The 24,203-nt window shown below is 47.6% G+C and overlaps 2 protein-coding genes across 8 annotated transcripts; both read left to right on the forward strand.

The window, feature by feature from the left end:
* Positions 698–18,076, forward strand: LOC102179921 (RNA-binding protein 14). 3 transcript variants are annotated; one of them, XR_001917478.1, is made up of 3 exons: positions 698–1,154; positions 16,595–16,790; positions 17,855–18,076. XR_001917478.1 is itself a non-coding variant. In XM_013975998.2 (3 exons), the coding sequence occupies exons 1-3, from the start codon at positions 818–820 to the stop codon at positions 9,124–9,126; spliced, it is 471 nt and encodes a 156-aa protein (XP_013831452.2). In that variant the 5' UTR covers positions 705–817; the 3' UTR covers positions 9,127–12,655. The 3 variants fall into 3 exon arrangements, 2 of the variants coding, with proteins under 2 accessions (XP_013831452.2, XP_017898527.1); XM_013975998.2 differs by lacking the exons at positions 16,595–16,790; positions 17,855–18,076 and adding exons at positions 6,874–6,984; positions 9,104–12,655 and having other exon boundaries at positions 705–1,154; XM_018043038.1 differs by lacking the exons at positions 16,595–16,790; positions 17,855–18,076 and adding exons at positions 6,874–8,338; positions 9,104–12,655 and having other exon boundaries at positions 706–1,154.
* On the forward strand, positions 16,661–24,203 carry RBM4 (RNA binding motif protein 4). 5 transcript variants are annotated; one of them, XR_001297464.2, is made up of 5 exons: positions 16,664–16,790; positions 17,855–18,278; positions 21,261–21,945; positions 22,110–22,274; positions 23,795–23,999. XR_001297464.2 is itself a non-coding variant. In XM_013975995.1 (4 exons), exons 2-3 carry the CDS (start codon positions 17,867–17,869, stop codon positions 21,935–21,937), a joined length of 1,089 nt encoding a protein of 362 aa, XP_013831449.1. In that variant the 5' UTR covers positions 16,661–16,790; positions 17,855–17,866; the 3' UTR covers positions 21,938–21,945; positions 23,795–24,203. The 5 variants fall into 5 exon arrangements, 3 of the variants coding, with proteins under 3 accessions (XP_013831449.1, XP_013831450.1, XP_005699992.1); XR_001297465.2 differs by having other exon boundaries at positions 16,683–16,790; positions 21,261–21,339; positions 23,795–24,105; XM_013975995.1 differs by lacking the exon at positions 22,110–22,274 and having other exon boundaries at positions 16,661–16,790; positions 23,795–24,203.

Consider the following 24,203-nt stretch of genomic DNA (forward strand, 5'->3'; position numbering starts at 1 on the left):
TATTAAACTTTTTGTTGTGGAAAATTTCAAACATGTATCAAGATTGATATATCTCATTCCTTGTTTTTCAAGTCCATTAAGGCAGAGGTGGGGTCTGATTGGCTTTTCAGTGTCTCCAGCGTCTGCCTGGAACTCAGCAACCTCAAGGAATGTGTTTCCAAAGAAATTAATGGCACGACGGTTTCTATGGGGCAGATGCCGCTCAGGGCCCCCTGACTGCCCAGCACAAGCGGCAGTCCTGGGAGCGAGTCCCGGGAGTCTTCTGCTGAAGGAAGGCGTTTGTCCTGGTTTCTCCCGCCAGGCCAGGACTTCCCGTGGACACTCTCGCTGCTACCCCTAGCTAGGCGCGGGTTTGGCCTAGGCGGCCAGAATGAGAGAGGCTCTGACTTACGACTCAACTAAGTTTTTCCTCGGGGCCTGCCGATCCCGCCCCACCCAGGCCAGAGGCCGCCTCGCTCACTAGGCCTCTCAGCTGCCCCGGCGCTCCCTGCGCGCGTAACCCCTTCCCCAGCCCTTCTTCCCCTCCCCCCGGCAGTGGCGGTTGGTCGCGCGCCGTCGTCCCTCTCCCACCCCCTCCGCTAACGAGCGGGCTCCAGACCCTCTGGGATTGGCTGCGTCTGAGTGCATTTTCTTTCAGGCTCTCTAATTGGCTGCATGACGCGCGGGATCCGGGCTCCGATTGGCTAGGTCAGGGCGCCTGCGCGGCGGGGTTCTCAGTCGCCAGCCATTCCTAGGGAGGACTGCCGGCGGTTCGGACGTCTTGCCTGTCGCTGGAGGAGAGGTCCCGGCTCTCCGGGAAGGCGGCTGCGGCGGCAAAATGAAGATATTTGTGGGAAACGTCGATGGGGCCGATACGACGCCGGAGGAGCTGGCAGCTCTCTTCGCGCCCTACGGCACGGTCATGAGCTGCGCCGTCATGAAACAGTTCGCCTTCGTGCACATGCGCGAGAACGCGGGCGCGGTGCGCGCCATCGAGGCCCTGCATGGCCACGAGCTGCGGCCGGGACGCGCGCTCGTGGTGGAGATGTCGCGCCCACGGCCTCTTAACACTTGGAAGATATTCGTGGGCAATGTATCGGCAGCGTGCACCAGCCAGGAATTGCGCAGCCTCTTCGAGCGCCGCGGACGCGTCATCGAGTGTGACGTGGTAAAAGGTAACGTGCAGGCGGGGGCGCGCTCGGGGCACTCTGCTTGTTAGCCACGCCCCTTTCCCGGGGGCCGGTCACAGCGCGGTTGGTGGGGCGGGGGTGGGGCGAAGTCCGCGGGAGTGAGGCTGGAGGTGTTGGGGGCGCGTTGGGTAGAGCCACATTCCTCCCTTGTGGTCCAGGCACCATTAACCCAATGGGAGGAACCGGCTCAGGGTGGGTGCGGCGGCCACTGTGAGCCGAGCTACGGGGCCGGGGACGCGCCTGAGAGATTTGGGAGTATACTGGGGGCGCGCCTTCTACTGGTCTCCTGGGCCTGGCACCGAGCGGAAATTGGGAAGTGACGGGCACAAGCCGGATCATGGAGCGGGGAAGATTTTGCCACTTCCCCACTTCCTCTCCAGACGTCTGTCAGATCAAGGGAAAAGGTGGGGGCTGATCCCCCCGCCCCTCACCAAAAGCCACCCTCGTGTTCCCTCCGGGTGAATGCTCCCGAGCGGAAGGTAACGGGGCCCTTGGAAGTTTCGCGGGCTGGGATCTTTTAGTACTGTGTGGCGTGGGTCTACTCATGGGCATAGTTAACTCCTGGGTACGGGGTGGGAGGCGGGGGCTTCCGAACTACTTTGGCCTTTCAGTATTGTTAGGTGGGTTAGGCCTGGCAACTCTGCGCTTTCCAACTCCCTCAAACTTTTTTTTTCCCCCCACTTTGAGATCGATTTTATATCTGTTAACTGGAAGCCCCGACTTTTCACCTGTGGAAGAAGGCTTGTTTTATGAAAACGCCTCTTCTGAGCCGCTAACTTTCAAGCCGGTGCCCCAGAGCAATGTCCTTGTTTTCTAAACATGGCGATTTTGCAAAGGGGCACATTCTGTGGCTGAGGGGGACATGGGGACTTAGTAGTCGTCTTTGCTTGAATAGTCTTCATGATCAGGGTAGATCCTGAGAAGAATGTATCATCATAGTGTAGGCCTGACTTCCTTTTTTGAACCGCGGTGACTTCTTTTCATAGTCTGGGTTCTTACCCCTTAGGCTCTTTTTGTGTTTTGTTGACAAGATCTGGAATACAGTCCTTGTGTGTGTCCAGTCTGTGTTCCACTTGGAAACAGATCAGAGTTAACTTTGCCTTACTGTATTTTCAAGGATGCAACCTGGAAGTAAGTATCTGGTTCCTCCTGGCTGCTGGTTTTGGATTCATACCTGCTCATAACCTGTGTGAGAGTTTTGAGGATAGTAAATAAATTTGGGGGCAGGTGCTTTATTCATTTCCTCCAAGATACATCATTTGCTGTCCTTGAAAGGCACATCTTTGGGGTCATTCCTTATCCTTTCTGTAACTGGGGGAAGTGTAAAGGCTGGTAGTCACCATTAGGAGTAATTTATTCTTCTGTATTAATACTGCATTCTATTTTCCTCAACTCAGGTTGTACAAGTTCATGACTATCCAAAATCAAGCTTTCCTACTGGGTGCTCTGATGAGGCAGGCTGTATGGTGCATGGATTTTTGCTTTTATTTAGAGTGAAAGAATGGAAAAGGCCTCAGGTTGGGCTCCTGGCTAGGAAATGGATAGGGGTATATGAGTTCTGTGTTTGACTTATTACATTTTTGTGTGTAGTTCTTTAAGCAGGCTGTCTACTAGATTGAGAGTTTTGAAACTTGCATCTGAGGGGACTGTCTATGGAACTCTTTGGTCAAGGAGCCTCCTTTGGGGTGGTAGGGAAAACTGAAAATTTGTTTGAATTGCTTGGGACTGACACAGAGTGACAGAGGATGTGGGGATGGAGTAGGGTGAACTGTGTAACTGGATCTGGTTTTTAGAAATTATGTTTCCTTGTGAAAGTTTTGTGCATTTTGTCCCTTTGTGAACATTTGATTTGCCAAGTGCTTTGACTTCTTCAGGGAGTGGAGGTTAGCCATTATTTTTAGTTATGCTGATATGTAAGCTCATGATAATACTTTGGTACAAAGGGCTCTGAGAGAGGTTTGAGGATCGTATCCCCTCTGTGATACCTTTCTATTTGGAGTGAAGGAAAATGAGGTTTTTAAGTTAGGAATGTAGTAGAGGAGACTGGCTTTGGCTCTATAAATAGCATACTTATTTCTTGGTCTGGGAAAGGACATTTGAGGTGTCTGAGGTTGATTGTCAGGTCTTTGAAAAGCACAAAAGCTTGGTATTGCACAGGACAGCCAGTTCTGTTTTATTTCACAGGGGGGAAACTTAGTTGCTTGGTTCCAGGAGCTTAGATATGATTTGATGTGGAGAGAGTAAAAATCTCCATAGCAACAGCAGATTGTAACCACTCTCCACAGTTAAATTCTATTGGGTGTTAAAGGATGAAGTCTCAAGAGTTGCTGACAGCTTTAGGAACCAGTCAGATTTCAGAAGTCTGAAAGGCGGAAGAGGAAACTGTTTGCTATGTTGTGGGTGGCCATTCTTTCCTTTTATGTATAACTCTGTAGTTTCACTTTAGAAGTTTTTACTCTTCTAAGAATAGGAAAACTCCTGTTTCCACATTCTCTTAAGTTGGGTATTGGAGGAATTGTGATGCCAGATCATTAGGAGATCTCTGTAAATCATTGCCTGGTACTCCTTTTAAATGAGATGAATTACCTCAGAGGTCAGTTTCCTTGAACTAATTCAATTCAGGCCAGTGAGTACCTGGAGTTTGCTAGTTCTTTGTTCGTTAGTTTTTTAAAATCATCCTAAGAATAGTTGGGTTCCTGGGTGTCTTTGACATGGCTAGGCCTGGTTTAGCTGCTTAGGGTTGGCTAGCCCTCATGTGTTTGAGTCAGCCTGGCAACCTGTTCACACTTCCCTCCAGTATCAGGCTTAGAAACTTTCTGATATAAATTGGTTATGATTGTATCTTATGGCTTTCTTTTTGTCAGTTATATAGTTCATCTGTGTGGTCAGTTGAATTGTACCTATGAAATTTCGGTTTTCAAGTTTTACAAGTTGGTCTCTAAATAAAACCTAGCTAAGTAGGGAATAGACATTGTCTATTGCTCTTGTAAACCCATTGAAACATTTTTGTTGGGTGTTTTTTTCCCTAGCTTAATAAAGTCCTAGAAATTTGTGGATAGGTTAACCAGGAATATAGTACGATTCTCTTGTAGTGCCTGGAGGCTTTTTTTTTTTTTGGTAGTTCCCTTTAATCTGCCTACAAACTTGCTTTCCCCTTACCATTGCATTCCCCTTGTGGTAGGCTCAACTCAGTCTTGTCTTTTGAAGAGATCTGGGACCCACCAGCATTGATTTTTAGCTCACTCTACCCAGAGTGGAGGTGAGGGATCAGAGGACAGTTTTAGTGCCCTGTGGCTGGGTCTAAAAGAACACTTGCTTTTCACAATTGGTAGATGAATCAGGTTTGGGCCGTAAGAGAGTGACGACAGTTGTGATAGTTCATTTTGTTTCTTTATTATATCTGGCAAGTTCCAAATTTGCGTTTACAGATGGCATTGTGTTTCTTGTGTTTTATTAGAAATGAAGGATCATATCCTGTAAGGAAATAACCCTATGGTTATTCCTAGGCTTGAATAATTATTATGATTTTTATCATAGAGCTATTTATACTTTTAGCTGTTGGTCAATCACTAAGTTGTGTCTGACTCTTTGCGACTCCTGTGGGTTGTGCCCCCAGGCTCTTCTGTCCGTGGGATTTCCCAGGAGAATACTGGAGTGGGTTGCCATTTCCTTCTCCATATTTATACTTTATAAGGCATTTTTATCATCTCATTTGAATAATTTGGGCTTGCCTGGTGGTTCAGATGGTAAAGAATCCACCTGTAATGCAAGAGACCTGGGTTCAATCCCTGGGTCAGGAAGATCCCCTGGAGAAGGAAATGGCAACCCACTCCAGTATTCTTGCCTGGAGAATTCCATGAACAGCGAGGATCCTGGCAGGCTACAGTCCATGGGGTTGCAGAGAGTTGGACATGAGTGAGTGCCTAAGCACATTTGTTGAATCTTGTAACTGAGGTGGGCAGGACAGATTGTCAGGGGCAGAAGTAAATTTTAAGTTCTATAAGAACTTAATAAAGCAAGTCAGTGATCTGAATCTTCAACTGACGCTAAATTTTAGCATCTAGTTCCAAAATTCTTTTGCCACACTACACTTCTGACTTCTACCTGTTGATTATATCTTTATTCTCATTTGTGTAAGACTCACTTCGGTTGCATTGCTTTACATCCAGGAAAATGACTCGCTTTATAGAAGTAGCTAGAGAGCCAGACCCAGTGTGAAAGTTTCTGAAAATTAGGACCCTTGTTTAGAGGACATTTAAAAAGGATTTTTTAAAATCAAGAATGGAACCTTAGTAATTTCATGTAGGTAATTTTTCATTTCCTAAAGTGATATGAGAAAGATGGGGTTCTGATACTTTAACTTTGAAAGTAGCCTCAGGTTCAAGTGGTGGTAAGTACATGACCCGTGTTACCACGGGCATGATCTCATTGTTCTTTAGATTCTGCTTGCACTATTGTGATGTGTGAGATTGGATTTGGACAAGAATTTCTTCCTATTCCTTTCTTGAAGGTTTCCTCTTCTGTGTAGTAGATGAGTAGGACTTTGAGATCAACATCCTGACTTAGAGCCTGTCTTCCCACAGCTCATTCAGATCCTGATTGAGGGCCTGCGGGATAACCTCTTAGCAGAGCCTGGTAGTTGCAGGAATTGCAGCTTCTTGCCATGAAGCTGAGAAACTAAATCTTTTCTCTGAACAGAAGCCCAAGGGGTAAGGGATGTCTCTTGATATGAGTATCAGTGGAGAAGGTAATGTGGCCTAGGAGTTGGGGGTGGCTTGTGCCTGAATTGAGTAAGGCCTGGCTTAGACTGGGCGGCTCAGTTCCATTCCCACATTTCATTGGCTTACATGGGGTCCAGCGTCTCCCCTTCTCAGCTTAAGGGTCTAGTCTAAATACAATCCTGCCTTATACATTGACTTCTTAGGGATAGACTGGTGTCGTGAGGAGGCAGGGAGAGCTCGGATTCTGTTTCTGGATCTCACAAGTGGATTTGGGGCAAGCCATATAAATTCTCTTGAGTGTGTTTGCCCACCTGTAAAATGGGGATAGCAATCCTTTGCTCTGCCTGCCTCCAGGGATTGTTGTGAGGCCCAGATGGGATCTTGTGCCTGGGAATGCTTTGAGAATTGGGAAGTACTGAGGGAAAGGGGGAGATCATATTGGAGGACTGTCGCAGATTGTGTATTGCTGTGTAGCTCTTCTGCTTTAATTGGACCCTGGCCTGAGACATGGGTCATGTCCAGACATAAATGGTCATTTCCAGTGTTTGAGAGTTAAGCCTCAAAGGTGAACAGAAGTGTTTGGTGGTCTTGGGTTAGAGAATATTGAATAATTGAGTGATCCAAGAATGCTTTCTGCATTTTTGTTGGTGGATTTGTACTTAATAGGAGATGAAGATTAGTGAAGATTTTTATCCTCTGTTGCAGTTCATCTTTGCTCTTTCTTTTCTGAGCAGGCAGTTGGGTGAGGTGGCAGGGGAAATGGGGAGAACAGGAAGAAAGCCATAGGCAAAGCTGACTATTTGGGACAGTCAGAAGCTTTGTTATATGGGAATCACGTTTTATGACCTACTCCTGGAGAGGAGGGTTTGGAGGCCTGGAGGTACTGGCAACAGCTGGGTGCTGTTGGTGTGTCCAGTTTGGGACCCATCAGGTAGCATGCCCTGCCCCCCTAATTGCTAACCCTCTGTCTGCTGCTTTATCAGACTACGCGTTTGTTCACATGGAGAAGGAAGCAGATGCCAAAGCCGCCATCGCGCAGCTCAACGGCAAAGAAGTGAAGGGCAAGCGCATCAACGTGGAACTCTCAACCAAGGGTCAGAAGAAGGGGCCTGGCCTGGCTATCCAGTCTGGGGACAAGACCAAGAAACCAGGGGCTGGGGATACAGCATTCCCTGGAACTGGTGGCTTCTCTGCCACCTTCGACTACCAGCAGGCTTTTGGCAACAGCACTGGTGGCTTTGATGGGCAAGCCCGTCAGCCCACACCACCCTTCTTTGGTCGCGACCGCAGCCCCCTGCGCCGTTCACCTCCCCGAGCCTCGTATGTGGCTCCTCTGACGGCCCAGCCAGCCACCTACCGGGCCCAGCCCTCAGTGTCACTGGGCGCTGCCTACAGGGCCCAGCCTTCTGCCTCTTTGGGTGTCGGCTATCGGACTCAGCCCATGACAGCCCAGGCAGCCTCTTACCGCGCTCAGCCCTCTGTTTCCCTTGGGGCCCCATACAGGGGCCAGCTGGCTAGCCCTAGCTCCCAATCGGCTGCAGCTTCCTCGCTTGGCCCGTACGGTGGAGCCCAGCCCTCGGCCTCGGCCCTCTCCTCTTATGGGGGTCAGCCAGCTGCGGCTTCTTCGCTCAACTCCTATGGGGCTCAGGGCTCCTCCCTTGCCTCCTATGGTAACCAACCATCCTCTTATGGGGCACAGGCTGCTTCTTCCTATGGGGTTCGTGCAGCTGCCTCCTCCTACAATACCCAGGGAGCAGCTAACTCCCTAGGCTCCTACGGGGCCCAGGCAGCCTCCTATGGGGCCCAGTCTGCAGCCTCATCACTAGCTTATGGGGCCCAGGCAGCTTCTTACAATGCCCAGCCTTCAGCCTCTTACAATGCCCAGTCTGCCCCATATGCTGCACAGCAGGCTGCTTCCTATTCTTCCCAACCTGCTGCCTATGTGGCACAACCAGCTACAGCTGCTGCTTACGCGAGCCAGCCAGCTGCCTATGCCGCACAAGCCACCACCCCAATGGCTGGCTCCTATGGGGCCCAGCCAGTTGTTCAGACCCAGCTGAATAGTTACGGAGCCCAAGCATCGATGGGCCTGTCAGGCTCCTATGGGGCTCAGTCAGCTGCTGCGGCCACCGGCTCCTATGGCGCTGCAGCTGCCTATGGGGCCCAACCTTCTGCCACCCTGGCAGCTCCTTACCGCACTCAGTCGTCAGCCTCATTGGCTGCTTCCTATGCTGCACAGCAGCATCCTCAGGCTGCTGCCTCCTACCGTGGCCAGCCGGGCAATGCCTACGACGGGACAGGTCAGCCGTCTGCAGCCTACCTGTCCATGTCCCAGGGGGCCGTTGCCAACGCCAACAGCACCCCGCCGCCCTATGAGCGTACCCGCCTCTCCCCACCCCGGGCCAGCTACGACGATCCGTACAAAAAGGCTGTCGCCATGTCGAAAAGGTACTGTATGCCCCCCCGCCTCTGCCCCCAGCTGGGGCTCAGGGCAAGGGGCTGAGGTTGGCATGGGAGGGAAACTGGAGCCATCGGCCCCTCCCTTGGCCTTCTCCTGTGGGATGTCCAGAGGCCGAAGTGGGTGATGTCTGTGAACTTCTGGTCACCAGGGTTCAGGTGGAGCTTTGTGCTCAGCCTGGGGTGGTACCAGCTAGTCAGGCTGGGAGGTGTCACCTGTCTAGGCTAGCCCAAGTGCTATTGGAGCTATTGCCTGCAAGATCGTGGCCCATAGCCTCTCCCACTGTCTCAAGAATCCTTAAGCTTGTTACGTGGTTGTCCTGGCCTTTGGTGGGGGTGGGTTTGAAAGAGTAGTCCCTTTGGCACTCACTGGCTGAAGGCAGGGTGTATGTGGTGCGTCCACTCTTTGGGAAATTGGGGACCTTGCTTTCGTCCGCCGTTCTGTTGGTAAACAACCAAGGTCTTTTCTCTGCAGGGCCCAGGGGTGGGGATAATTTGTCTCTGGTTTGGGAATGTAGGCCAGCGTCCACCTTGGCCAGTTCAGAAGGGAGGGCTTCAGTGGTGGGCTTGGTTTCCCACAGTTGGACCAGGCTTGATTTCTTGCCCTGGATAAGGTGATGAGCCTTCTGAAAAATCTTGTTTGTTGGAGACCAGTCTGATTACGCCCTCCCTGCCCCCATTGGCATTTCCCCAGTGCCCACCTGGAGCCCTCCCCTCGATTGTCTCATTCACCAACTGTCTTCTTCTCTCGACTAGGTATGGTTCCGACCGGCGTTTAGCCGAGCTCTCTGATTACCGCCGTTTATCAGAGTCGCAGCTTTCGTTCCGCCGCTCGCCGACAAAGTCCTCGCTGGATTACCGTCGCCTGCCCGATGCCCATTCCGATTACGCACGCTATTCGGGCTCCTATAATGATTACCTGCGGGCAGCTCAGATGCACTCTGGCTACCAGCGCCGCATGTAGGGCCGTCCTGGGATGGGGCACCACAGAGAGGGAAGGAGAGGAGAGATGGGGTGGTATGGCACAGACCCAGGTTATAACCGCTGGCCCATACCTTTCATGTTGGTGGTTTTTCATCCCCTCTACCATGTGGGCCTTCCCCAGGAGACGATCCTTTGAGTGTTCGGCAGTAACCTACTTTGTTCCTTCGCCTCAGCAGCAAATCTTGCCACTGGCTCTAGATCTGCGGTTCCCCTCTCCCCTGCCCCATCTCCCTAGGATGGGAATCTCTTTTATGTTTTGATTTTTTTTCCTGGCTCCCTTTTATTTTTGTGCGCGATATTTAAGGTCGTCTGGATGGGGAAGCAACCTGCAGCTGAGGTCGGCGGCGCCTTTTTCTTTTTAGATGTGAGGGAGGCCAGGAAAGGGTTAGCTTAACCATTTCCTGTGCGCCAAGCTGTGCCAGGTGTCCAGGGGGCCCTGACTCTGTCCCTCTGTAGACTGTGTTGAGACTGAGCTCCTGCTGGGACAGTCGGTTGGAACATGTCCAGTCCCTACTGACTCCTGATGTTCTAGCTGATGCTGTGCGGCACAGTGCACTTCCCCATCTCCCCAAGTAGGTGGTGTTAGAAAACCTTAATTTTTTTTCCCTTTTGTATGGACTACAAATAAAACTTGGGGCGATTTGCAGTTTGGAAACCTGGTTGTCATTGTCTTGATTGCACTGTTTCAGAGAAGCCAGTTTGACATCCAGGAATACATGACAGCTAAAGGGAAGGTGGTCAGAGGACCCAGGGCAGATGAGGAAAGGGGTCTGAACCTGGGAATTAGAATGATTTCTCTGCTGCTGGAGGGATTTAACTCCTCCTTTCTCTGCTAGTCTGCCATCTTAAGGACTGGAGAATCTGGACAAAGTTGCTTCGACTTGAGTTAATCACACCAAAGTGCAGTAAATTTATTGCCCATTTTCCTCGCCCATGCTTGGCTGTTTTCCTTGACTTGTCTCCAGCTCAGAAACAACCTGGACTCCAGCAGGGTGGTTCTGAGGTTTTGACTTCTCAAGTGAGAAGTGGGGAATGGGCTGCTTTGGTGCTTAGAAGACTAGCAGGGCCTTCAGGCAGTGGGCTCCACTGAGTACTGGGGCTGGGACCTGGAAAGGGGTCAGTTGGGTTTGGGGGGTCATGTTAACTGTGTGGCAGTGTCTTTGTGGTTGGGACCTTTGGAAGCCAGTATGGGGGGATTCTGGCCATAGACCTGGTATTTTGCCTGTTGAACATCATCCTGGAGCGTCCTGCCTGCGTCCTGCCAACCCCTGCCATCATAGTCACCGGCGACTGCAAATTCCTTCTCTACATCTGTTAGGGTTTCCAGATGTTTTCTGGCTGGGTTTATATTTAAAGGTGTTATGATAGACCATGGGAAGGGGGCACGGTGCAAGCATAACTAAGAAGGGTGCTGGGATAATAAGGAATTGATTCTTTCCATACTTTTACTCTGGGACTAGGGGCTCAGAGGACCTGGGCACAAAATAAGATGATTCTAGCCATGACAAGATGGAAGCTTGAGCTTCCTGATGGGTGAATGGGAGACTGGTTGGGTAGGGTGGTAACAGGAACCCTAACATTCCTTTGGAAAGAGGGCTTTAGAGATTTGATTTGGGAGTCTTTTTGGGCAAGGTGATTTGGGGGAGGTGTATTGTCAAGTGGAGTTCAGGTTGGTTCTCTTCTGCCTCCACTGGCTTCTTGTGAACTTGCTTGTGACCCAACAGTTTGCCCCAGGTGTTCTCTTCCCTCTGCCCAGTGGGCCAAAAGCACATGCTCTGTATTAAGTATGAACTACTTGTGGATGCAAACTGGAGTAATCTCAGGGGTGCTGAGGCCATGGCTCTCTTTTCTGCTCACTGCTTTGCTGCTGCTTTCCATTTCTTTTAAGGACTGGGAGGAGGGGGAATCTAATAGGTTTCTTGTCACTTTTCTGCAGTGAGAGTGGGGTTATGACAGGGCAACCTAACAGACTTAGTTCTGGTTATTTCCATGGAAAATCAAGGGTTGTTTAATTGTAGTGCTGTGATTGTGGCCTGTGTATTTGTAATTACTTCTTTGTCAGCGTGACTTTCTGTCATCTTTCTCTCCAGTGAACGTTCAGCCACTGTCCCAGTCCCACAGTTCCTGTGAAAATAGCCTATTGTGCTCTCAGGGCTAGTGCTGATATTTCTTTATTACAGCTTAAATTCTTCAGAGCAACCTGGCCGAGATGATCACTCAACTTGTCATCTCTAGGTACTGATGCTCTTACTGCCTCTGCTGCCAGGCTTCTGGTTTGGCTCTAAAGCCAAATCACTTGTCATTTTCCTCTTCCTTGCAGATTGTTTTAAAATTCTCTTCCCCTTTTTTATTTAAATTATGCTACCTGTGTTAATCCTATAGCCCGCTTCTCCTACTTTGCTTTTTGTGGATTTCTGATTTCCAGGGTCCTGTAACTTGAAGAGGGTTGTGTTGAGCGAATGGGAGGAGAGACATTTAATGTGTTTCGGGAAAAGGGGGTGGGAATATGGGCTCACAATATCCTTCAGGTCCTTGCACTTCTGACCTATCAGCTCTAACTTGATCTTCATTGGAGAAGTTTTAAATGATTTATTCCTGGAACAAGACTAAAGTCTTCTCACCTCATCAGTCTGTTCTCTGAGGTTTGGACCTTGTTTCAGATTGTCTGGGGTGGGCTTGGGGCTGCTACCCTTATACTGGCGGTAATGGGACTCACTGAGTGGTCAGCCTCTATAGTAGGGTGCCTTTCTAGTCACTGTCCATTAGTTAAGCTCTGCCAAAGTCTGTGCCCAGACAGTTGGTTCCAGTCATTTTGTCTTACTAAGCCAAGTAAGTTGACTATAATGTCATACTGAAAATAAATTTCCTAGATTTATGGACCAGTATGTAGTGTGTTTAATAGGAGGTTTGGGTAATAAAGATAAGATGGATAGGACAGGTGGAAGATACTTACCTTTCTTTCTTTAGGTGCCTTTAAAAGATCATTAAGGGTAGAATCTAGTTTTCCAGGAAAAAAAGTTCTTAAAAGGATTTCAAGTCTGTAAATCATTAGAAATACGGTATGTCTGTAGTGCTGGAAATAGTGTTGAGGCAGCTGAGGTGAAATACAGTGATCACCCTTGGGCTGATCTTGGGGAATGGGTAGCCCAGGGAAGGCAGGACCTACCTTGATGAATTAGTTACATACAGTTAATAAGCAGTGCCCAGGCCTTCCCTGGCAGTCCGGTGGTTTTCACTGTGCTTCCGCTGCAGAGTGGTGTGGGTTTGATCCCTAGTTGGGGAACTAAGATACCCGTATGTCCTGGGAGGCAAAAAAAAAAAAAACCAAACTAATGCTAGGGAGGTTGTAGGTAAAGGAGGAGCGAAGATGGTGCAGTCCCACTAGAGAAAACTGGAGCTAGAATTTGTTTGCTTTGAAACTGACTTGGCAGAGAGAATTACTGAGGGTGCTGGCTCTCAAATCAGACTTCCTGGGACTTCACTGGTGGTCCAGTAGTTAAGAGTCTGCCTTGAAATGCAGGGGACCTGGGTTTGAATGATAGTTGGGAAAGTAAAATCCCACATGCTGTGGGACAACTCAGCCTGCGTGCCCCAACTAGAGAGCCCATGCAACTTGACACAGCCAAATAAATAAATATTTTTAAAAAAAAAAACAGACTTTCTGAGTTTGGATCTTGGTTCTGCCACGTATCCATGTGGTCTTGGACACGTCGGGAATTCTACCTCAGTATTTTCATCTATAAAATGGGAATAGCTTACATCTACTGAACATAACTATTGCAACTCAAATAAATGTATTAGGTACTTACAAACCTTTGATTAATTGGGAAATTGAGGGTGTAGGTTAAGTAACTTCACAAGGCTGAAAAGTGGATCAAGGAGTTGAATCAGCCATTTTGAGCCATCCGGGATTTTGCTTGTAATACTACTGTTGGAAGGAGCAAATAGCATGTATCAGGTATAGGGCCTCACATATAGTCACTGTTAGCCATCTCAGAAATAAGGAGTTAAAACATTCTGGGGAGGTTGGGATGGCCTACTGGAAGCACACAGCTGAGGAAAGAACTTTGGATATGGGTGAGTGCAGTGTGTGAGTAACAGTGAAGGAAGGAAACTTCTGTAGTAACTGGTACCTGAGTGTGATGTAGGCCACTGAACTGTACCAGTTTCGGTCACCTCTAGTTTCAGACAACACTGTTGTATCCTGGGGATCAGGTATGGAGAAGAAAGGTATGGGTTAGGGCAGAGGCTGCCAACCTCCAGGATCTAATGTCTGATATCTGAAGTGGAGCTGATGTAATAATGATAGAAAAAAAAGTGGACAATGAGTGCACTTGAATCATCCTGAATCCAAATGCACCCTCAAGCCGTGGTCTGTGGGAAAACTGTCTTCCATGAAACTGGTCCCTGGTGCCAAAAAGGTTGGGAACCATGAAGATAGAGGACCTCCCCAGACATTAATGGGAGGCTAAGAGGGCATCACCGACTGAATGGACATGAGTTTGAGTGAACTCCAGGAGTTGGTGATGAACTGGGAGGCCTGGCGTGCTGCAGATCATGGGGTCGCAAAGAGTCGGACGCGACTGAACTGAAACTAGAGGGTGTAGCTGGCAGTGGTGTGGCTCCCTCTGAACACCCCCAGAGAATAAGTTTCCCCCTGGCTTTTGAGCATCTGCTTGTTTTTAGTACTAAGTGTCCATGTTTTCAAGCTGGTGTTGACTAAAAATCCAAAGTTATTTCTTTCCTCTTGGTTATCAAGAATTTAACTCATGCGTTCATTTATCCATTTGTTAACAAATACTTGAGTGCTTGCCATGTACCAGGTGCAGTGTTAACACAGGATAAATATATTAGGAAGGAGAAATAACCTGCATACCCATTCTCTTAAAATGCCTAGTGCAGAAGGGCACACATTGTTTATAAAATGCATTTTCCTTTGATGAGATTTAGGCTCAGATGGTAAAGAATCTGCCTGCAAAGCAGGAGACCTGGGTTCAATCCCTGGGTCAGGAAGATCCCCTGGAGAAGGGAATGACAGCCTTCTTAAGTAATCTTGCCTGGAAAATCCTATGGATAGAGGAGCCTGGCGGGCTACCAAGGGGTTGCAACAGAGTCGGACATGGCTTAGCAACTAAACAATAGTAGGCAATAAGAAAATGTCCTTGCCCTTGTAGAACAAGTATTTGCTGGGGGCAGGGGGTAGGTAGGAGGAAGTGAGAAAATGAATGAACAAATAGGATTTCAAGTGGTTGGTAAGTATTTGGAAAAGTACCGTGGAGTTCATGGGGTAGAATTCGAAGGTGTATGTAGGGTTGGAGTGGGGAGATGTCTAGATGGGGTGACCAGTTTAGGACCTGGAGAGAAAGAACATTTCATTCAGCCTGAATGAGCCTGGGACATAGGCTACTGTACAGGAGTCTAGTTGGGGTGGGGGGTGGGGTATGTGTGGGGGTGGTAGGAGCACTGTTAAAAGAGATTGGAGATTTTGGCAACAACCAGACTGGGTACTGTGAACTGAAGCTTTTCCAATTGCCATGGGTTTAAAACCCATGATATAATGGATTTGATTAAATGACTTAATGTGGTTTGCTCAGTTGGAGCAAAATAAAATACAGCTCAATCTAGAGGGCTTTCAAAAGGTAAATCAGATTAGGGAGTGGGTGTGGTTGGTGGTCTGCAAACTGGCAACTGAACTGTGATCCTGAGATTTATATGCCCAGTTTTTCACCTTTGGATTTGGGAGAGATTGCTGGTAGAGTAAGCTGACCTCATATGCTTTGGTATTTTGAAAGGTTTATCTCCAAGGCCACTCGGCAAAAATTTTGGAAGATCGAACAAAGGAGCTTAAAGGATTTCTAGCCTGGGTGTGTTTCCCTGCCCAAATGGAGTTGTGACTGCCTCCAACTTGCAGCAGACTAACATGCAGTTGGTTTTTTTCCATCATTGATCCTTTACCCTTTACTCACAGCTGGAGTGTCAGCATCAGGATGCACAATGAAAATAGACCAAGATTAGTGATCACATTTGTAAATACAACATTTTCCCATTTTTTCAGATTATCTTTTACCATCCTAGAGTAAGCCTGGTGTGCTGCAGTCCATATGGGGTCGCAAAGAGTAGGACATGACCGAACTGAACCCTAGCATAAATTCTTGACCACTATTTATTTCTGAGTCGTCAGGTTTTAAAAACGTTTCTACTTTGACTTTACTTTTCTCGCTATGATCCCCACCCCTTTTGGCCGGGGGTGGGGGTGGTGAGCTCCTTTGAACCGGTGCTGTGTTCTATTTGTATTATCATCCCTTTCCTCAAACCACTGCTTTTATCATGTTTTTAAGTTCTTCCATTCTCCCCTTTAAACTTCCTCTTCAAGAACTGCCTTGCAAAAGGGTCATATTCATAATATGGGATTAATATGAAGAAACCAAAGAATGATTTTTAAAAAAGCCGAATGGACGCCCTGGAGGACGCTGTTGTGGACTGTATTTTTGCTTATTTAGCTGGTTGTGATTTATTAGCTTCTTTATTCCCTCTAAGGTCGGTTCTAGTTTAAACCTAACATCTCTGACTGATGGCGCCCAATAAAACAAAACAAAAAACTTTGCTGCTCTAGTTTTTTTCTCAGGGCAGGGTGGGGGTGTTTTCTCAACCTCCACAGAGAAACCTTTCCCTCATCTTGAATCCCGGGAGGCTGGTTTCTTGAGAGAACCCTCAACCGAGTCGACTTCGGGGACCTTTATAGCCTAATTGAAGCTGAGCCCATTAACCGTTTTGAGAGTCCTTTCACCACCTATGAAAGCAGTTTCAATTGGAGGGTAGCTCTGGGACTCCCAGGGCGCCACTGTGGACTCCGCCGAAGGAGGTTGGTTTCTTCAGATGGGACGCTTCGCTGTTTTTCTTACCTGGCTTCTGGGTCTGCGTAAGCGTCCGTCCGCAGTATCCGAGCTGCGAAGGGGTGGCGTTTGGGAATTTAGAGGGAGAAATTCGGAGTAGAAGGCAAAATGGAACGCACGTGGATTGGCGAGAAGTGGAAACTTAACGAAAGTTGGCGCCATGACGCTAAACACCCACCGCCACACCGGAGTCCTAACTCGCTCCGCCTAATGGCGGGCGGAACCCCGCCTGCGAAGCTTACGTTGGTAGGTCCGCCCTCATGCCGACCTCCTACCCAATCAACGACCTCGGTTTCTTGAGGGTGGTGGTCATTGGCTTTCGCATAAACGCTCCGGGGTTACTGACGTTTCCACCTCTTCCCGGCCTCAGGTAATTGGCGTTCGTGGTAACCAATCAGGAAGAGCATCTACAGGAACGCCTGCCTTTTATTTTGTTGAACGGCCAATCCAGTGGTAGGTTCACCTCCCCCTCTCTACCCAGAGTCACTACTGCGGCCGTCGCCATTTTAGCGTTTTGTCAGAAGCGTCCGCGCCGCGAGGAAGAGCATCTGCTGCTTTTCGTGCGGGTGAGAGACTCCGAGCCTTTTCACTGTTTCTTTTACCTTGTTGAATCTCGTTCCTTGGGCTTCAAGGGTATCCTTGTGGGGTAGTGGCCTCCACACCCGTCACTGAAAGCCGACCTCTGTGCTCGGCGTTGCGCGGTAAGCTTGAAGCAGCCCTTCCCCCACAACCTCCCCTGAGAATATCATACTTTCTCCCCACCCTGCCCTCTGCCCGACTAGGTTCGGCCTACAGCCTCGAGGTTTCCATCGAGTAACCGCGCTTCCGTTAGATTTAGGAATTAACCACGTTTTAAGGATCTCTCAGGTCCCGACACTTGGTTGTCAGGCCGATGAGGTTGAAGCCCCCTTTTCCAACCATGCATTTCTCCAATTCTCCAGGAATTCGTAGGACGGCACCCCAAGAGAGGCGTTCCCAGCTCTAGCACTTACGTGCTCTTGGAACGCCTGGCTCTCCGGCCTAAGTCAGCGGTTCATTGCTTCTAAAGGAAATCCTAAAACCTAGTTTTAAGGTCCACCTTTCCGGAAATGGTGGCTGATTCTTCGGTTACTAAAGGAAGAGACAGTGCGTAGTTGCAGACAGTCAATCCAGTTAGACTTTTGTTTTCTTAAAAATATATATATATATATTTTGTCGGCTCTACCGCACGTCTTGCGAATCTTAGTTTCCGACCAGGGATTGAACCCGAGCTCTCTGCAGTTCAAGCGTGGAGTCCTAATCACTGGGCCGCCAAGGAAGTCTCCCTGTCTTTATAGAAGTTAGAAAGTCTACTATCCTCTGGGCTACAATTTATGCCCTCACTTTCATTTCCATTACCGTTTAAAGCTATTCAAGTCTTATCAAACTGTGTCTACCAAGGGTTTTTATTACAGATGCTTTCTTGTATCTGTTGGTCCTGTAGCGGGCCTTCTTATTCCCGGTTCCCTTTGATTGTGTGGAAGTGTGCGTGTGGAACGTGAGAGAAAACTGGAAATATTTGCCAGACAGAAAGGAGACGGCGGTATTGGGTTTTTTTAAGCTGTTGTGGGCCTGAGATCCTTTGTTAGAAATTTTGTTTCTTTTCGCCCAGGCTGTGTCCGAGATGGTGAAGCTGTTCATCGGAAACCTGCCCCGGGAGGCCACAGAGCAGGAGATCCGCTCGCTCTTCGAGCAGTATGGGAAGGTGCTGGAATGTGACATCATTAAGAACTACGGCTTTGTGCACATAGAGGACAAGACGGCGGCCGAGGATGCCATCCGCAACCTGCACCACTACAAGCTGCACGGGGTGAACATCAACGTGGAAGCCAGCAAGAATAAGAGCAAAACCTCTACAAAGTTACATGTAGGCAATATCAGCCCTACTTGTACCAACAAAGAGCTCCGGGCCAAGTTTGAGGAGTACGGTCCAGTCATCGAATGTGACATCGTGAAAGATTATGCCTTTGTACACATGGAGCGGGCTGAGGATGCAGTGGAGGCCATCAGGGGCCTTGACAACACAGAGTTTCAAGGTGAACCATCCTCTTTGGGAAAGAGGGTTGAACACAAGGCTTTGTGTAGAGAATAGATTGGATAAGTAGAAGGGAGGGGTCATGGGTAGAGACAGCTGTTGGTTGGCTGATGGATGGTGAGGATTAAGAGTGGATGATGAACTTAAATGGAGAATGCATGGGATTTAGAGGCTTTACCTCAGGCAAATCAAGTCTGGGAGAAAAATCACTTGGCTTTAGATTGGAACCCCTAGGCGTTTTTGTCTATTAGTGCAGAAATCTTTCCACTGAAGATTTGTTCTTTGTGTTTTTTTTGGCAGTAGTAGCAGTAGTAATGGTAGTAGTAAAGCACAGAATGGTATTTCACTCTGAAATTTATTGCCTCAGCACACCATGTTGCATATGAAGGACCTGGCAAAAGCTGGCTTAAGCCACCCGTTCAGGAGCAAAATACCAGTTAAGCTTCCCAACTTCATCCCAACTCATAGCGTCTTAGTAAATATAGTTCATTGTTAAGGCTTTAGAGAGCTAGTGTGTTTAAAGGGTTTTAGCTCTTACTGCTTTTTTATTATGCATGCACCAGAGGTTCTGTTTGGAAGATGAGGGCACTGTAGAATTATAGGGTTCAGGAGTGTCTGAGGAGGAGAAGGTATGGGGATTTGCAGGGGAGGGGGAGTCATCAGGGAGAGGGCGATAAAGTTGATGCCTTTTGCTGGTTTGAGGAGTGGGCTCTCACATCTTTGGTGAAAAGACCACTTAGATAGGTGATATCTTGGAGCCTTGACTAGAGTAATAGTGTGCCTGGAAGGCAGCATGCTATATGGATGACAGTTTATTTGGAATATATTTTGTTGGTTTATGATCTGAGCTTCTGTGGCAAGAGTGGCAGTCATGAAAGGGATGGTAACCATGGTGAGGTTGCTAACCTTAGTCTTCTCCCATCTGCTTTGGGTTCCCAGTATGGAAGTCAGTAATGAGCCTTTCCCCTTTGGTGTAGCTACTTCTGAATTATAGGTTATTCCCATTACTCCTTGCTATATTTTTAACCTGCATTCCAACTTTTTCAGCCAAACAAGGTAGTGGCTGAGCACTCCTCTTAAGAATCATTTTGGCTATCTTTGAGGTTTACATAAATTAAACTTTATTAGATATAGAAGTCTGATCATCATTCCCCCTAAGTTAATGGGTGCCTTGTGTCATGGGTATTGCTGTGCATTATTAAAGACAAATGTCACAGGTCTCTCAGGTCTCATTTTCCTTTTTTAATTGGTAAGTTGAGAGTTACCTTGTGTCAACAGTGTAATTGGGCGCAAAGGCTGCTCTTGTGGAGGGTTTATGGTATCTAATTTTTTAATACTCTTCTACACTTTAACCAGGTTACAGAAGAGGTGGTGGTGTCTCCTTGGCACCACTTGTAAGGGAAGGACAGTGTGAGCTAATACAGGATAAATCCTTGGACCGTGACTCTTGGCTTCTGAACTGTAGGCTTTTTGATGCTTAGTTACTTTTGCGGAATTTTTTTTTCCCCCCGGCACATCTTTAGATCAGGACATTTATTGGTGACATTCATGTCTTGAAGGTACATGATTGATTCCTTAATTGCCCTTGTTTTCTCTGGTTTTGTTAGGTGCCAAAGTGGCCACTTGGGCAAATGCAAAGAACGTGGGTTAGCACTTAAAAGTACTTAATTGCATATCCTATCTCTTAACTGGCAACTTGTACCTACCAGAAAGTTTGTTTGAACCAGAACTTTTTTTTCATAGTTTGATCCTTCCATCCCCTATCCCTTTTCTAGTCTTTCAGAATTTACCTTGAATTTTATAGGTGAAATTGTACCCCCTTCTGTAATGTTAGGTGCATAGATGACCTGACCTCTGTTTATCCCCCTGATTAAGCATGGGGCCACTGTTCTTTGCCATCTGCATGTTTAGGGGCATGATAACCAATTGTATTGGAAAGGTTTTGCTGGAATTTTGCTTACTGTTAAAATGGTAGATCATGTTAGGTAGAAACTGCTTCTGTGAGAAGGTTTAAAACTTAAACTTTCTAAGAAATGTTTCTTTTGTTAAGTTTTCAAAAGTAATATTTTCCCATTTCCAGAATACAAATTCTAATTTTCAGCAAAAAAAAGTGTTAAGTACATGTTATTAGGATCTTGGGTTTCTTGAGAAAAAGTACTTTAATCTTGCTGAAATGAACAGTTTGATCCACTAACATGAGTAGTCATTCTCCACTCTTCTCACCCTCCCCCCCTTTTTCCCACATTTTTCGTGATGCCCTTTTTGAAATTCAGCCATCCTGTGAACTGCCTGCCCTGTTTTCTTTGATCCCCTCCTCTAAGAGGTCACTGAAGATTTTAAAGAATTCTTGTTATAATGAATATCAGAACTAGCAATTTAAAAGACCCAGTTAAGGATATAGCAGCCCTTCAACTTGTATTTTGCCCCTCTTCACGCATTTGTGAGTTTTTCCCCCCAAAAAAATCTTGAAACTTCCCTACAGCACTCAGCCATGGATCAAGTCTGGATCACTATCAGTGGTAACTTCAGTGTCTTGCTCTATTCTCTTTGATTTTGGGGTGATGTGGAGGACTGACCTTTGCATTTTCCTGCTTAATGAATTCAGGAGTCTTAATAGTGAAGGTTGGAGGTGTCTGAATGTTGTAGAGCACTCTTAATTGTGTCTTCTGACATTGGGTCACTGTTCAGAGCAGTTTGTGTCCATAGTTACTTGGCAAAGAATGAAATGTCTGTTTTTGAATGAGAGTAGTTTTTCTTAAGCGTTAGACTGATGTTTGAGCGGAAACATTTCTTCATTTATCTTTGCCTGAAGTCAGGCCATCATAATGAATTTATATTGGACCTTTAAAAAAAACATTTTAAAATGGCAGTGAGTCCTGCATTAGAGTTGTCTAGGTAAAGCCAGCTATGACCAGTGTCTGGGGTAGGGGCTGGGGCTTTGACTAAGAGTGATAGCAACCCTTCTTGCGTCTGTTTCTTCAAGGCAAAAGAATGCACGTGCAGTTGTCCACCAGCCGGCTTAGGACTGCGCCCGGGATGGGAGACCAGAGCGGCTGCTATCGGTGCGGGAAAGAGGGGCACTGGTCCAAAGAGTGTCCAGTAGATCGTTCGGGCCGCGTGGCAGACTTTACCGAGCAATATAATGAGCAATACGGAGCAGTGCGTACACCTTACACCATGGGCTACGGGGATTCATTGTATTACAACAACGCGTACGGAGCGCTCGATGCCTACTACAAGCGCTGCCGTGCTGCCCGGTCCTATGAGGCGGTGGCTGCTGCAGCTGCCTCTGCGTATAATTACGCAGAGCAGACCTTGTCCCAGCTGCCACAAGTCCAGAACACAGCCATGGCCAGTCACCTCACCTCCACCTCTCTCGATCCCTACGATAGACACCTGTTGCCGACCTCGGGAGCTGCTGCTGCTGCTGCTGCAGCAGCTGCTGCTGCTGTTACTGCAGCTTCCTCTTCATATTACGGGCGGGATCGGAGCCCCCTGCGTCGCGCTACAGGCCCAGTCCCTACTGTTGGAGAGGGCTACGGTTACGGGCATGAGAGTGAGTTGTCCCAAGGTTCGTCGGCTGCGCGGAATTCCCTGTACGACATGGCCCGGTATGAGCGGGAGCAGTATGCGGATCGGGCGCGGTATTCAGCCTTTTAAAGCTTGAGGTGAGAGCGGTGGGGTGTCCCTGGTTCTGGTTTTGCTGTCCCTCCTGCAGCCTAAAGGCTCCAATTAGGCTGCCCTGCTTGCTTGCTTTTGCAGGGTTAGGGTAAGGTTGCTAATGGTTCAGGGGATAGGGAGAAGTCCTAATTATTTAATTTTTCTGAAATAGACAAACATCTTTAGCCGCCATGGCTGTTTTTCCAGGACTCCTAGTCCCAGGAGTCAACCTGATTCCATTTGTGTCTGGAAAAGCAAACAGTGTGACGTGATGAATCTCGGGTCACACCTGTGTGCTGTAATTGAACTGAACCTGGAACCCGGACATCAGACCCAGGTGTGTCGTTTCTCAGAGCCTTTGTTGGAATTCCTAGGTGTGTGACATTATTAATGTTTGCAGGGTTCCTCTTCTGCTTCATGCTATGAGAAAGGTCTGCTAGGACCCGCACAGTTAAAATCTGTAATTGTAGTTAATTGGTCATCACTGCTCAAGTTCCAGTTACTATGAAGACTACCCCAATGGTATCATCTTAATCTTGAAGCAGTGTGTTTCTGACATTTCTGAAGTTACCCCTGTGAGCTTTAGAGAAAAAACTGACTTGATGGTAAGTTGGGGTAGAGAGGAGTAGAAAAAGATCTTTCAATTTATGAAGTTAATTTCAACAGAGTCTGGGGCATAGACTCAAATTCAACTTCTCTGCTCAGTTCACATTCATTCTCTGAGCTGAATAGGATGCCCACTCCATTGCTTTATCTTTGAATCTGTTCTGTGAGAGCCTGTTTCCTTTGTCTAGTTTTTTAAGTTTCCCCCCCCCCCTCACTGTCCCCACAGTGTTAGATTTGACATCCTGTCCACCTCTTTAAGGTGCATAATAATGTAAATAATGTATGCACCCCTGCCAGTTCTACTCTTCAGTGATGTTGAAATCCAAGGTTGGGAGCTTTGCCTTAAGCGGATCTCTCCCTTCATCTTCCCACCAGGTTTGGGCAATTAACACTCTTGAACCACCGGCTGTACCTCGAGTCCTCTGGCTTTTTCCTATACAGTTTGAGCCTCATGATCCATTTGGCTCTACTTGACTGTATTCTCTTCTGGCGCTTGCCAGCTTTGGGCTCTAGGTGTATGAGATTGCTGTTGTATTTAGGGGTGTTTCACAACACCCTTTGTTTTGAGTAGCTCTCATTGTGGCCCAGAATTTACCATTGATCATGATCCTGAGGTAACAGGATGGCAGGTACTGCCACCTTTTTCCATTCGGGCAGAAGATATGTGACTTGCCCAGGGTTGGGGGATAGGAAATAACTAGTGGAAAAGAAACTTGAGAGACTTGATGTTCAGCTTACACATGCTCTCCAGTCCATTCTTTTATTCCCTAGGCAGAATTGGATGCCCTCAGGTTTTACAACTTATTCAGTTGATGTTACTTTTGCCTAGACTTTAAATGGTTTTTAACTTGTGGCCCAAGATTCAAACATTTTTTTTTTTCCAGAGAGCTAATTGGAACCTTTTCTTTTTTCCTGCCCTCCAATGACAGTTTGTAAATGTGGAAATTACCTTCTTTGAGGAATGCTGGTATACTAACATCAAGAGAAATGCAGTGTCTTATCTTCTGTCATGAAAGAAAATTTGCCAATTAATTGAGAGAAAAGAGCCCAATCTGGGGTTACTTGACCTTCCCAGTTACTCTGGCCTTCGGGCTCTTTTTCACTTTGAGAGATGATTGTGATACTGTGGATGGATACAAGTAAATTTAAAAAGAGTGTCAAGTTACCATACTATAGATGTTCTTTGAAGGGTTAAGTGGAAACGCCCTTGTGAGCTTTGCTGTAAAGCCCCTGTATTTTGCTCTCTTTCAGGTGGGATGTGTGTGGGCTGAAATTCCGAGCTGCGGTTGTGCATGAGAATACACCCTTCGTGGTACCCATCTCCGGGACGGCTCTGTGCGTTCAGTCCCTCAGGAAACGTGGACCTTAAAATTTATCTTGCAAAGTTCAGACCCCCCTCTTCCTCTCTCCTGCCCGTCCCCATTTCTTTTCTGTCCTTCAGTACTCCTTAGCTCCCATGATGCTCTCTCCTCCCAGCAGCCTCATTGTGTGCAGAAGTTGGTGGGGGGTGCTGTCGCCCACCTCCTGCTTCCCGTGGGTGTTGTGAGAGTGTCACCGCTCCTGAGTCTGTTTGACCCAAAGGCTTGTAGCGGGTGGACACATACAGAGTTGAATCACTTTTTTCTTTCCGGTGAAATAAATGGTTTTTCAACTTAGGAAA

This window comes from Capra hircus, chromosome 29, assembly GCF_001704415.2.
Source record: "Capra hircus breed San Clemente chromosome 29, ASM170441v1, whole genome shotgun sequence".
NCBI lineage: Eukaryota > Metazoa > Chordata > Mammalia > Artiodactyla > Bovidae > Capra > Capra hircus.